At 38.8% G+C, this 14,175-nt stretch overlaps 1 protein-coding gene and 1 long non-coding RNA gene across 6 annotated transcripts in view; both read left to right on the forward strand.

Moving 5' to 3' along the window:
* Positions 1 to 3,329, forward strand: part of LOC132892595 (uncharacterized) — a 49,873-nt gene extending 46,544 nt beyond the window's left edge. For both annotated transcript variants that reach the window (XR_009655464.1, XR_009655465.1), the window contains exons 2-4: positions 769 to 871; positions 1,228 to 1,300; positions 2,740 to 3,329. This is a non-coding gene — a long non-coding RNA (uncharacterized LOC132892595). The remainder of the gene's footprint in view (positions 1 to 768; positions 872 to 1,227; positions 1,301 to 2,739) is intronic.
* Positions 3,330 to 8,599: 5,270 nt separating this feature from the next.
* On the forward strand, positions 8,600 to 11,711 carry LOC132892596 (CMRF35-like molecule 9). Of its 4 annotated transcripts, XM_060930885.1 has the most exons (8): positions 8,742 to 8,918; positions 9,256 to 9,333; positions 9,422 to 9,591; positions 9,905 to 10,006; positions 10,590 to 10,652; positions 10,831 to 10,932; positions 11,054 to 11,106; positions 11,511 to 11,711. In XM_060930885.1, exons 3-8 carry the CDS (start codon positions 9,429 to 9,431, stop codon positions 11,661 to 11,663), a joined length of 636 nt encoding a protein of 211 aa, XP_060786868.1. In that variant the 5' UTR covers positions 8,742 to 8,918; positions 9,256 to 9,333; positions 9,422 to 9,428; the 3' UTR covers positions 11,664 to 11,711. The 4 variants fall into 4 exon arrangements, with proteins under 4 accessions (XP_060786865.1, XP_060786866.1, XP_060786867.1 ...); XM_060930882.1 differs by having other exon boundaries at positions 8,600 to 8,918; positions 9,256 to 9,591; XM_060930883.1 differs by having other exon boundaries at positions 8,600 to 8,918; positions 9,256 to 9,591; positions 9,935 to 10,006.
* The last annotated feature ends 2,464 nt before the right edge of the window (positions 11,712 to 14,175 follow it).

Raw genomic sequence — 14,175 nt, forward strand, 5'->3', positions numbered from 1 at the left:
ATGTTATGGGCAAATAATCAGATGTGTGATCTCCAATTTTTACAAATTGTTGCCTGTTACTTAAGTAGCTCCTCACCCAGTCCAAACCAACCCCTCTGATACCATACCTCTCTCATTTTTTGAATAGAATGTCATGATTTATTGTGTCAAATGCTTTCTTTAGATCTATGAAAATTCCCATAACATGTTTTTTTATTGTCTATACCATTTGTGATTTTCTCGATAAGTTCCATTAATGCCAGGGTTGTTGATCTGTCTTTCCGGAATCCGTATTGACTGTCAGCTAAAAGTTTATATTTTTCAATGAAATTGTCTAGTTTTGCTGTGAACAGTTTTTCAAGGATCTTGGAGAACTGAAAGAGTAAAGAAACTGGCCTGTAATTTGTGTAATGGTGTCTATCTCCACATTTATATAAAGGTATAACTTTAGCTATTTTCATGTTGTTTGGAAATTTACCAGATTGAAAAGACATATTACATATGTGAGTAAATGGTTCTGTAATTTCTTCAATAACTTTTTTTTTTATTAAACTCATATCAATATCATTCCAGACCACAACAAAATTATGGTCTCCTCAATAAGTAATTACTTTTAACATTTTGCACAATCTTACACTTTTTTGCATATTTTATGATTTATTCTTTGCATTTAAATTTTCAATGGTACTTCTGTCTAAGGTGTTAAGCAGCTGCTACTTTGCTTCATTAATTATGCCTTTGATTCAACTTCACATTTGTATCTTTTTCTTTCTTTGTCTGCACTTACAGGATTCTCTCTCATGAAGACGAACATGAAAAACAAAACTGGATCAGAACAAAATATTCTTATGATACTTGGGGCTGAAATCATTCATCCACTGTCCAGAAAAAGGTTGTTGTACTTAATTTTCAGAATTGAAGTTCATCTTTAAATTTCATGAATGTAATACCTAGATTTCATAGAAAGATGGCGGCATATTCCCTTCCAGCTGATGATTCCCTTCCAGCTGATGATTACTTTCTGCAATCAAGCTAAAAAATTATTGTTTGAAAAAACAAAACAGTGTTTCTTTCTTATATCATTTAAACGTCAAATACTGTTTGTATGGTTAGGGTTATGTCTAGCCAAGAAAAACTGAATTAATATAATTCCTAATTTTTCCACAAAAACTTGCTCAAACAACAAAGAAAAATGTGCTCAACTCAAGCTGTGATGTTTCAACTGTTTCCTGCATTTCCTTCCTGTAGCAGTTGTATCGCTGTCTTCCTGTGATGTGCAGAAAACGATGCAAACATTTCTGAGGACTGTTCTTTTTCCAAGGTAAATGAACTGTTTATCCATTTTTTTTTTTTCAGGCATATCAAACTGTTGTGTTGGATAAATTCAAATTTTCATTACCGTTTGACAGATATTGTCTTTTCAAAATATCAAGATGATATAATACTAATGTGACTTGACAAAAGTTACACTGAGTTGTCCTTTAGTAATCATGTTTAAAAAAAATGAATATCTACACAAAGCATATTTACATTTTTTTTTACAGTGCTCAGCGTAAATGAGTACACCCCCTTTGAAAAGTAACATTTTAAACCCCGATTAGGTTCAGATCAGGAGACATACTTGGCCACTGAATCACTTTCACCCTGTTCTTCAGAAATCCAACAGTGGCCTTAGATATGTGTTTAGTCATGTTGGAAAAGTGCACGACGACCAAGGGCACGGAATGATGGTAGCATCTTCTCTTTCAGTATAGAGCAATATATGTGTGAATTCATGATGCCATCAATGAAATGCAGCTCCCCGACACCAGCAGCACTCATGCAGCCCCACATGACACTGCCACCACCATGTTTCACTGTAGGCACTATGCATTTTTCTTTGTATTCCTCACCTTTGTGACACCATACAGTTTTGAAGCCATCAGTTCCAAAAACATTTATCTTGGTCTCATCACTCCAGAGTATAGAGTCCCAGTAGTCTTCATCTTTGTCAGCATGGGCCCTGGCAAACTCTAGGCGGGCTTTTTTGTGCCTGGGCTTTAGGAGAGGCTTCTTTCGTGGACGGCATCCATGCATGCCATTCCTCTGCAGTGTACGCCGTATTGTGTCACGGGAAATAGTCACCCCAGTTTGGCTTTCTACTTCTTTAGATAACTGCAGTGAACTTGCATGCCGATTTTCTTCAACCCTTCTCATCAGAAGACGCTCCTGTCGAGGTGGGGATCATCTCCCTTGCTGACGTAGTAAAGGGAAGAGCTCATCAACGCGCCGTTTTGACGCACCATTCTCAAATGTTGGGCATAGTTTGGTTTACACATTATGAAATTTCTAGCCACTGGGGTGACTTAAGAAGGTCAGAGGAACTCATTTTAACGTTAAAAAACCTCAAAGTGAAAATTTCATGCCATGGGACCTTTAAGAATCATGGAAGCCATACAAAGTACTAGATGTAGTAGTTTTTCTTGTGGGGTGTACTCATTTTTGCACCACCCTAATTTGAGTAAAACTGAAAAAAAAATGTGTAATCTAAGTTATATTATTAACCTTACTTTCACGTTATAAGTTAAAGAGATGTTATATTAAACTTTGTCTTGTCAACATTTTGGAAATTGTGTTCATTGAGATATTGTTTAAAATGTTACTTTTCAAAGGGGGTGCACTCATTTACCCTCAGCACTGTATATCTTGCATTCAAATGTTGACAGGGTTTGTCTGTTTTTGTTCCTTTTTCTTCTTTTTAATTCTGATGTGTGTGACAAGGAAGAGCAAGGCTGCAAGTGTTTTTACTGGAACAAAAGGAGGCAGTGTGGACATCTTCTGAGAATACCCTGATGAATATAAATATACACCCATGCACTTTTGTCATCATCCATGCACTTCTTCTGATGTATTAATTCAATCTAAGCAGGGTGATGAGGTCGTCTGTAAGGGAAGATACAGTAAACACTGCCTCTGCATGTAGCTTCTCTGTCACCATCAGACACTGCTTGTTAATTGCCTACTTAATGATCAAAGTGGTTTCTCAAATTAATAAATTATTAAAAATTAAAATGGTTAACCTTACTGTGTTGATCTTGACTGTAAACCCTTGTTCACTTAATGTCAACTGCTTCCACTGTTTCCTAAATTTGTGAATAAATGTTTTCGGATTGAATCTTCAGAAAATGATAGAACTGTGAGAAGCTCCATGGTGAAATGATTTGTTTACTTAAAAAAAAACAGACGTGGTGTTATCTAAGGGCTAAACATTATGTTTGTGTCTGATACATTAAAGCATGGCGGCACGGTGGTGTAGTGGTTAGCGCTGTCGCCTCACAGCAAGAAGGTCCTGGGTTCGAGCCCCGGGGCTGGCGAGGGCCTTTCTGTGTGGAGTTTGCATGTTCTCCCCGTGTCCGCGTGGGTTTCCTCCGGGTGCTCCGGTTTCCCCCACAGTCCAAAGACATGCAGGTTAGGTTAACTGGTGACTCTAAATTGACCGTAGGTGTGAGTGTGAATGGTTGTCTGTGTCTATGTGTCAGCCCTGTGATGACCTGGCGACTTGTCCAGGGTGTACCCCGCCTTTCACCCGTAGTCAGCTGGGATAGGCTCCAGCTTGCCTGCGACCCTGTAGAAGGATAAAGCGGCTAGAGAGAATGAATGAATGAATGAATGAATGAACATTAAAGCATATGAGCATTTTTTTAAATTCTATATTACTGTGCCTCTGTGTCATTTCCGTTGGCAAGTCTTAGTACATGCTGGCACATAAAGGATAATTCCAACTCGTCCTGTGTTTCTTCAATCTGTCTCAATTATTTCTATCTTTCTCATAATCAACTTCATTAACCAGTTTATTCTGGTCAGGATCATGGCAAACTGGAGCCCTGGGGGCACCACTGGAATACACCCTGGATAAAATGCTAGTATATACACACACACACACACACACTTCTTGTCAGCTTATGATATTTTATTCTGTCTTCCTAACATGTTTAAATTGTTAGCTCATTATATCCTCTAGTCCTACAAACAACTAGCAAAAACCTAGACTTGACCTGTGGTGTGTTATGGGCACATCTACAGAGGCCTGAGTTTCTGAAACTGTTTCTAAAACATCCTGTGACATTTTGACACTTGGGTTTCTACCCAGCACTTTTGGTATGACTTTGTGGCTTATGTTATCATGGTAACTTGCACCTTTTGTGCAAACACATGCATATTGTGCAAATGAAAACTGAACGCACATTAACCCCACGAGCCCATCATCGATGGCCACAAACCGATACTATAGTTTCCTAATGTCTAACTAAATGTCCCATCATTGCACCTGCAGAAAGTGGCTTCACCTTACAGAAAGAAAACAGTGATGTTTGATCTCTGTATATTATTCTTTGTTCTTTTTATATCATATTTTATCTTTGAGAGACAAAACAGGCAAGATATACTGGATATTAAAGTCTATACATACTTGTTAAAATAGCAGGTATTTATGGTATAAAAAAGTAAACCCAAGATAAATCATGTCTGCATGCTTGACGCGCCGCAAACTGTTACTCATATCCATGTGCATTTTTGCGTTGGCTGTGCTGAGCACACCACAAGGGCTGATTATTACATGCACCTGCCCTGGACTAGAGTGCAATCAGTGTGTGCATATAAGGACACCAATAACTCAAGGACATTACTAAGTATACACTCAGTACAATGCATCTGTCGATACCAGGCCTTCCTCTCTTTTCTGTTACTCTGGCTCTTGACCCTGTTTTGTTTATTGGACACCATCTTTCGCCTTGGCTCTATTGTTCTGTTTGTGCCTCGGAAGACCCTTGCTTTTAATATGACTGTGTTTGCCTTATGCTATTGTGTTTGCCTGTGTGTAAATAAACCTTCCTGCGATTACATCCGTCCATCTGCACCCCTTACTGACAATGTCAGGTCATTTTCCACCTTCAGTGTGATACAGCAACCAAACATAATCACTAGAAATAAAAATATATATATTTAAGTGGAAAAAAGTAAAAGAGAAACCCTATAATAAACTGGCTGCATAAGAGTGCACACCCTGTAACTAATATTTTGTTAAAACACCTTTTGCTTGTAAGATAGCACTCATCCTTTTTGGGAAAAAGTCTACCAACTTAGCACATTTTGAGTCGACACTTTTATTTGACTCTTTCTTGCAAGCATGCTTCAGATTAATGAAATTGCAAAGGGATCTCCTGTGTCATTCCACAGGTTTTTTACAGGACTTAGCTCTGTTCTCCAATTTGGCCATTCCAGAACATTGATCTTTTTCTTCTGAAGCCATTTCTTTGTTGATTGCCTTTGTGTTTTTGTTAATTATTATACTGGAAGTTAAAAACCATGCACTGCCTAACAGAGGTCTGCAGGTTTTGTGCCATAATACATGTTATTTGGAGCTATCCATGATTCCCGCTATCTTGACTAGAGCCCCAGCTGATGAGATGCAGCCTCATAGCATGAGGGGAAGCCATGGCCTAAAGGTTAGAGAAGTAGCTTTGGGACCAAAAGGTCACCGGATTGAATCCCTGGACCAGCAGAAATGGCTGAAGTGTCCTTGAGCAAGGCACCTAACCCCCAACTGCTCCCCAAGCTGCTCTGGATAAGAGTGTCTGCTAAATGCCTGTAATGTAATGATGCTGCCACCATCATGCTTTAACGTGTGTGTGGTGTTCTTTGGGCAATAAGTTGTCTTTTTTTTTTTCACCAAACATATCCAACAGAACTGTGCCCAAAATGAGGCCTTGTTCTCATCAGACCATAGCGCATTTTGTGAGATGGTTTGGAGTAACTGTATGTTTTGGCCAAATGGTGTGAGAAAGGGCTTCCATCTAACCTCCCAACCCCATAGCCCAGATGTGAAGACAAGATTGTAGTCACATGCAGGGAGTGACCAGTACTTGCCAGATACTCCTCCAGCTACTTTATTGTTGCTATAGGTTTCTTTGCATCCTCCTTGATAATTTTACCATCCTGGCCTGAGTTTCCCAAAAGCATCGCAGCACAAAGGTCGTCGTTAAACAGTAGAGTGAGCAGCACAATGAATGCTCTCTCTTAAATTCTCTTAATGCTCTCTCTTAAATAGGAGTATTTAAGACGTTCTTAGCATTAAGAGGGCTTTGGTAAACCCACCTCTGCCCTTTAGTCCATTTTGGAAGGATGTCAGCTCTCCTCATTGTTACCTTGAGATCCTGTATATAATTTTGTAAGCTCTTTGTAGACCATGGCTTCTGCAGTTGGATGAAACCAAGAAGGTGTCAAGAAAATCCTACAGAAACAGTTTACCTTTATTTGGGATTAATTAGTATCACTACACTTTTTGAGCTATTGGTTACTTCACAAATGCAGATGATTCCTGTCACAGGCTTGTCATGAAAGAATACAATCATATTACACGGTTGTTATTATTACACAGTTAACTTGGTACACACCTGATGAAGCGAATAGATCAAAGCAGAGCAATCAAATTCACCATTTATTCTTTCATCTTAATGATGTAGTTCTACTGTGTATGTTAATGGTATTAAGATTCAAGGTAGACTGCCTTTCAGATTTTTCAAGTTTAGGTCATAAAAAGGAATTTTCCCTGACACCCAATTATTTTTGTTTAGTGGACCGAAAGCTACTGAATTTGAATCACAGACTTCCAATTTTATTACGGTTTTTTAAAAAATAGAACAATTAATGAATTTAGGGCCATGTGGCCATAAATCCTCCGCTATTTTTTTTGGGCTTCACCATGACCCAATACAAGATACTACGTCATGCATCACGTGGTGGGCTTTCCCTGTTTGCACAAGGTATTGTGGGATACAAATTTGAAACAGGAGAGAACAATGGAGGATGGAAATGAAATGTGAAAGACCGAGTACAGTAATGGGAAGTGAGAAGAAAAGACGTTATGTTGCGAAGAAAAGGAAATGCAGGACCAAACTAATAAATATCGGTGGTCAGCGAGCACCTCGGTGTGATCAGCTGTTTGTTTAGCGACAGAATGATGGAACTGTCAGTGCACGGTCAAGGTAAACCTGTAGATGGCAGTAATGCAACACTGGATGCCAGCTGTTGTAAAACCCAAAAGATGAAGAAAAAGAAGTGCATGTGCACACTTTCTGCTTGACTGTGCGAAGTGAGCAATTTCATGCACATTATTTGCTAGGGAATCCCCTCAAATTAAACAACTTCACAGCCACAGAATGGCCTGGTGTTTTTTTTGATAGATCTCATCTCATTATCTCTAGCCGCTTTATCCTGTTCTACAGGGTCGCAGGCAAGCTGGAGCCTATCCCAGCTGACTACAGGCGAAAGGCAGGGTACAAGTGCCAGGTCATCACAGGGCTGACACATAGACAACCATTCACACTCACATTCACACCTACGGTCAATTTAGAGTCACCAGTTAACCTAACCTGCAGGTCTTTGGACTGTGGGGGAAACCGGAGCACCCGGAGGAAACCCACGCAGACACGGGGACAACATGCAAACTCCGCACAGAAAGGCCCTTGCCGGCCACGGGGCTTGAACCCAGGACCTTCTTGCTGTGAGGCGACAGCGCTAACCACTACACCACCGTGCTGCCCTTTTTTGATAGATTATTACAGAAATAAACATGTATCACAAAGACCAAATTTCAGAGGGAACGAAATTTCACCGATTTTATGAAATTGAAAGGCCATCTAGTTTTCAGTTTCAGTATTTTTCTTATTATCCTTATCCTCAATGACCTTAATATTTTTGTAATTAATTAATTTCTTCTTCTTCTTTTCCCCATAGCCAGCAAGAGCTGTGGCACCACTGATGACATTTTAACAGTCCATCATTGGTGTGTCTAGGGCATTTAAACTTAGCGGAGCCCATCCAATTAATTTTAGTTTTCTTTCAAATCTTACTGAAAGATTTTGTAATGTTATTCCTACTTTTTACCATTTCTTGGTTGCTAAATGTGCCAGCTGCATTTCTGTTTTCGAAGCTCACCAGCATCCACAGCAAAATTACTCAATAAATTCTACACCCCTTACACAAGTTTTACATTTTTATATGTAATTTTTAAAAATTTGTTTGTATCTAATGTAGCCACCACTTGCTCTCTTACCTCTCTTGATTCCTTCTGTTTGATTCATTTCACAGTTGTCCCTTCTCCTGTCATTGTCTGCACCTACAATAGTCGACTCTTAATTGATAATGAATAATGCTTAGCAATTTGTAATGAATTCATAGTGTATACTGCAATAATCTAAGCTATTACAACATTACATACATTAAACTCAAAAGCCTTGAAAGCATGTGTAACACAAGGACTGAAAAAAAAAAAGGTCACAGAACAGAATACAACTAATTTATGCTGGGATCATCCATCCATCATCTACATGAAGGCTGGTGCATAATTATAAATTAATCTTCTAACTGAAGTTCATCTTCCAGTTTCATGAATGTAATACCTAGATTTTACAGAAAGATGGCAGTACATTCTTTTGATGGAGACCATTACTTTTTGCAAGCAAGGTAAAAAGAAATTCTTTTTCACCACTATGTAATATTTCTTATATAATTTAAATACCAAATACTGTTTGTATCATTGCGATTACAACCAGGTCAAGAAAAACTGAATTAGTAGAGTTCACAAAAACTTGCTCAAATAACAAAAAACAATGTGTTCAATCAGAGCTCTGATATGTCAGCTGTTTACTGTGTTTCCTTCCTTTACCAGTTGCATCATTGCTTCTGGCTCCTGTTTATTGAGGAAACCAGAGTGATCTCTCAGACCTCCTCTGCTGACTTCTACATCATTCAGCTCACCTCACCTCAAAGACAAGACAACATTTTAGAAGAGACAAAAAAAAAAGGTATAGTTATAGCACATTGTGCTGAGTTCAGAAAGAAGGCTGGTGTTGAGCAGAAAACAATGCAAACATTTCTGAAGACTCTGTCCTTTTTCCAAGGTAAATTAATTCCATTTATTTATCCACTTTGTTTGGGAACATCTCTCTGTTGTGTTGGATAAATGCAGATTTCCATTACTACTTAATTAATATTGACTTTTCAAGAGTTAGTATTAATGACACTTAAAAATAGAAGAATATGAAACATGTACTTCAAAGATATGAGACTCTTGTAAATTGGCAAATATTAAACCGAGTTTTCTTTTAGTAAATACAGGGAAAAGTCATATCTATATAAAGAATTCAGTGAATTTAATATAGCAACAGTTCTGACGCATCTTTGTTGTTTAACAGTCACATGAAGGAAGTTTTTGCAATGTTTCTCTGTGTGTTTTAGTTCTGATATGTGGGATAATGAAGAGCAAGTCTGAACTTGTTGTTACTGGAACAGTAGGAGGCAGTGTGGACATCTCCTGTAAATATGCTGATAAATATAAATATACACCCATGTACTTCTGTCGTAATCGATGCACTTCTTCTGATGTCTTAATTGAATCGAAAAGGGCTGATATGGTCGTCTCTAAGGGAAGATACACTGCAGTAAACACTGTCACTGCAAGTCGCTTCTCTGTCATCATCAGACGCCTCACATTAAAAGACTCTGGAGTTTATTACTGTGGAGTGGAGAAATGGGGCTACGACAAGTTTACTAAAGTAAAGCTTACTGTCAAAGGTAAAGGTATACATGACTGTAAAGTCCAACTTCTGAACACCTCAACTAATATGTATGAACGTATTGTCAATTTTAGCCACAAATGTTTGTTTCTATCAGTGTAATATGAATATTTGCTAAAATTATCAAAATTATGTGGCAAGTAACAGGAGAATAGATACAGTGTTTTTGTATGAAGTAGCACGGATTACTATTTTTGTAACGTTCTTCTTGGGGCCTTAAACTGTAAGTCGGTTCATGAATTACTGACTTGATCTGAAATGTACTGCAGCTTCAAATGTTTATGATTAATGTTGATTCTTACACATAACAGTTCCTGAGTCTGTGTCTACATGTGCTCCAGTGTCCAGGCACAGTCAAAGTTCTGAAGTTACGGAGTTTCCCTATGCTACAACAGTGATCGCAACTACTGCAGGTAGAGAACATAAACGCATATCCAGTATGCTCCAATTCGATGACTCCTTACATTATGCCGCGTTATGTCTGGTTAGAATGATTATCTCATCTCATCTCATTATCTCTAGCCGCTTTATCCTGTTCTACAGGGTCGCAGGCAAGCTGGAGCCTATCCCAGCTGACTACGGGCGAAAGGCGGGATACACCCTGGACAAGTCGCCAGGTCATCCCAGGGCCGACACATAGACACAGACAACCATTCACACCTACGGTCAATTTAGAGTCACCAGTTAACCTAACCTGCATGTCTTTGGACTGTGGGGGAAACCGGAGCACCCGGAGGAAACCCACGCGGAAACGGGGAGAACATGCAAACTCCACACAGAAAGGCCCTCGTCGGCCATGGGGCTCGAACCCAGGACCTTCTTGCTGTGAGGCGACAGCGCTAACCACTACACCACCGTGCCGCCCTAGAATGATTATAGTTGGATAAATAATTTTCTACAGATTGGATTGTTGTTTTCGCTCCTTTCTTAGAAAAGAGGAAATGTACATCAGTGTATTGTAAAATGTGTGCAATATAGACATTTATTTCTTTTCAGATAATTCCACCTTATATGAACAAGCATCCACAACTCAAACTCAACATTCCTTAGACCCACATGGTAAACAGTTTATTTTTATAGTTCTGTTTTGCAATATTCAGTATTCTTAAATGTCTGCTTAGATATCAAACCAGGTTTCTAGATAATTGTGTTATTTAAATCAAGTTGTTCTTTCATTTTCACAGCTAATAAACATCTAAAATGACCATTTTATCCACTTTCAATTCCTTTCTAACAGGACAACTGCTTGTTGCTTGTGGAGGGGTCTTGGGTCTAATGATGTGCTGTGTACTTGCAGCTCTTTTGATTCTCTACAGGAAAAAACCCACACGCATCACCTGTAAGTGAGAAGAGTACGTTTAGAAGTCCACAGCTAATGTAGAACAGAAAAATACTTGAAGTGTTTTTATTGGTACCATGTTCTCAGAATGAATTTCTAAATTTTTCTTTCGGCTATTTAGCTTTGAAACCGGCTGCTCCTGGAATCCAAATTTCACATCCTCCACCTGATCAGGTATGATCTATCAGGAGTACTGAAGCATAACTACCACTCACATAAGAAGAAAAATAATGTCATACATAACTAGATTTTTTTTTGAGCTTGTACATGGGAATCTTTTCATTATGTTGAATCTTTTCATTGGGCATTGGTAAAGAATCATCAGGAAGGTGTTCTATACTAAAGTGTAACGTTTAAAATGAGAATGTTGTAATTATTCAAGAAGCTGTGATATCTTGTTTTAATAATTTTGGTGTACCATTAAATTGTTTTTAGTATTATTAATGTATGGCATTGCCTGATTCAATCCTGATTTTGGTTACTGTCTGGGCATTGAAACAGTGATGTCAGTGCAGATGACTCTCACAGTTTTTGCACCCTGTCTATACTATAACTAACTGAATGCTATTTCTATCAAGGAGGACATTTACCATGTGTATGATGAGGCACTGGCTGTGTATAGTTTAGCTGGTCCAGCAAGAGATGATTCTTCAACCATCTACAGCACCATTCAGCTCCCTGCTACAGCAGATAATGATTGCAGTCCATACTCTCTTGCAGCTTTTCACTGAAAACAGATACAGCACCCTGTATACACATACCATCCACTTTATTAGGAATACCTGCTCATTTATGTAGTTATCTAATCAACCAATCATGTGCCAGCAGCACAATGCATTAACTCATGTAAACAGAGGTCAAGAGCTTTCAGTTAATGTTGACATCAGACATCTGAATGGGAAAAGGTGTGATCTCTATGACTTTAACTGTGGCATTTTTGTTGGTGCCAACCAGGCTGGTTTGAGTATTTCAGAAACTGCTGACCTCCTGAGATTTTTACACATCATCTTTAGAGTTTACAGAGAATCATGCAGAAAAACAAAAAACATCCTCTGAGTGAATGGCCTGCATGATGAAACACCTTGTTGAATGAGAGGGAAGATCAGAGGAGAATTATCAGACTATTCTGAGCTAATAGGAAGTCTATTGTAATTCAAATAATCACTCTTTATAACTATGGTACAAGTATGTATGTACAACACATACTGAGATATCATAGGCGGACAGGCTACAACAGCAGAAGACCACATCAGGTTCCATTCCTGTCAGCCACGAACAGGAGTCTCAGGCTATCATGGGCACAGACTCACCCAAGCTGGACAGTTAAAAACTGGAAAAAGAACGAATGATTCCCCCCTCCAATCTTCAGCTACCCAGTCTGGGACATGATAGCATCACATTCCTGTTCTTGGATGAGAGGACTGGATCCTGATGTGGTGTTCTGCTGTTGTAGCCCATGCACCTCAGGGTTTGATGTTTTGTGCATGTTGACATGCTTTTCTCTTTGCCATGGTTGTAAAGAGTAAGTACTTGAGTTACTATATCCATCTTGGTAGCTCTGGCCATTTTCTTCTGAACAGAAATGTTGCTGACTCATTTTTTCTCCCTCCACCATTCTGTGTAAACTCTAGAGACTGTTGTGTGTGAAAACCCCAGGAGATCAGCAGTTTCTGAAATACTCAAACCAGTCCATCTGGCACCAACAACAATGTCACAGTTAAAGTCCAAGAGATTACAATTTTCCCCATTCTGATGTTTGATGTGAACATTACCTGAAGCTCTTGACCTGTATCTGCATGATTTTTTTTTGTATTGCACTGCTGCCATATGATTGGCTGATTATATAACTGTATGAATGTACAGGTGTTCCTAATGAAGTGGATGGTGAGTGTATCTGGGGTACTACATAATACACAAAGATTAAAAACCATTCTGTGCATTTCAAGAAAATAAGCAGTCTTTTGGGGACACAAATTTTCTTTTAAGCTGATTACTGTCTTATTTACACTTCGACATTACTCACATCCTGAAACAACTAACAAGACGTAACCTGATTTAGTATACAGTGGTGCTTGGAAGTTTGTGAACCCTTTAGAATTTTCTACCTTTCTGCATAAATATGACCTAAAACATCATCAGATTTTCACACAAGTCCTAAAAGTAGATAAAGAGAGCCCAGTTAAACAAACGAGACAAAAATATTATACTTGGTCATTTATTTATTGATGAAAATGATCCAATATTACATATCTGTGAGTGGCAAAAGTATGTGAACCTCTAGGATCAGCAGTTAATTTGAAGGTGAAATTAGAGTCAGGTGTTTTTAATCAATGGGATGACAATCAGGTGTGAGTGGGCACCCTGTTTTATTTAAAGAACAGGGATCTATCAAAGTCTGATCTTCACAACACATGTTTGTGGAAGTGCATCATAGCACGAACAAAGGAGATTTCTGAGGACCTCAGTGAAAGCATTGTTGATGCTCATCAGGCTGAAAAAGCTTACAAAACCATCTCTAAAGAGTTTGAACTCCACCAATCCACAGTCAAACAGATTGTGTACAAATGGAGGAAATTCAAGACCTCCCCAGGAGAAGTCGACCAACAAAGATCACTCCAAGAGCAAGGCATGTAATAGTCGTCGAGGTTACAAAGGACCCCAGGGTAACTTCTAAGCAACTGAAGGTCTCTCTCACATCAGCTAATGTTAATGTTCATGAGTACACCATCAGGAGAACACTGAACAACAATGGTATGCATGGCAGGGTTGCAAGGAGAAAGCCACTGCTCTCCAAAAAGAACATTGCTGCTCGTCTGCAGTTTGCTAAAGATCACGTGGACATGCCAGAAGGCTGTTGGAAAAATGTTTTGTGGATGGATGAGACCAAAATAGAACTTCTTGGTTTAAATGAGAAGCGTTATGTTTGGGGAAAGGAAAACTCTGCATTCCAGCATAAGAACCTTATCCCATCTGTGAAACATGGTGGTAGTATCATGGTTTGGGCCTGTTTTTCTGCATCTGGGCCAGGATGGCTTGCTATCATTGATGGAACAATGAATTCTGAATTATACCAGTGAATTCTGTCCATGAACTGAATCTCAAGAGAAAGTGGATCATGCAGCAAGACAATGACCCTAACCACACAAGTCGTTCTACCAAAGAATGGTTAAAGAAGAATAAAATTAATGTTTTGGAATGGCCCAGTCAAAGTCCTGACCTTAATCCAATTGAAATGTTGTGGAA

The sequence above is a fragment of the Neoarius graeffei genome, chromosome 10 (genome assembly GCF_027579695.1).
Source record: "Neoarius graeffei isolate fNeoGra1 chromosome 10, fNeoGra1.pri, whole genome shotgun sequence".
NCBI lineage: Eukaryota > Metazoa > Chordata > Actinopteri > Siluriformes > Ariidae > Neoarius > Neoarius graeffei.

Bases quoted from the DNA above. Each gene is read 5' to 3' on its own strand.
- LOC132892596 (XM_060930882.1), top strand. From the start codon at position 8,651: ATGTCAGCTGTTTACTGTGTTTCCTTCCTTTACCAGTTGCATCATTGC. The intron at 10,653-10,830 runs GTAAACAGTTTA...CCTTTCTAACAG, and splicing joins ACATTCCTTAGACCCACATG to GACAACTGCTTGTTGCTTGT. The intron at 10,933-11,053 runs GTAAGTGAGAAG...TCGGCTATTTAG, and splicing joins AAAACCCACACGCATCACCT to CTTTGAAACCGGCTGCTCCT.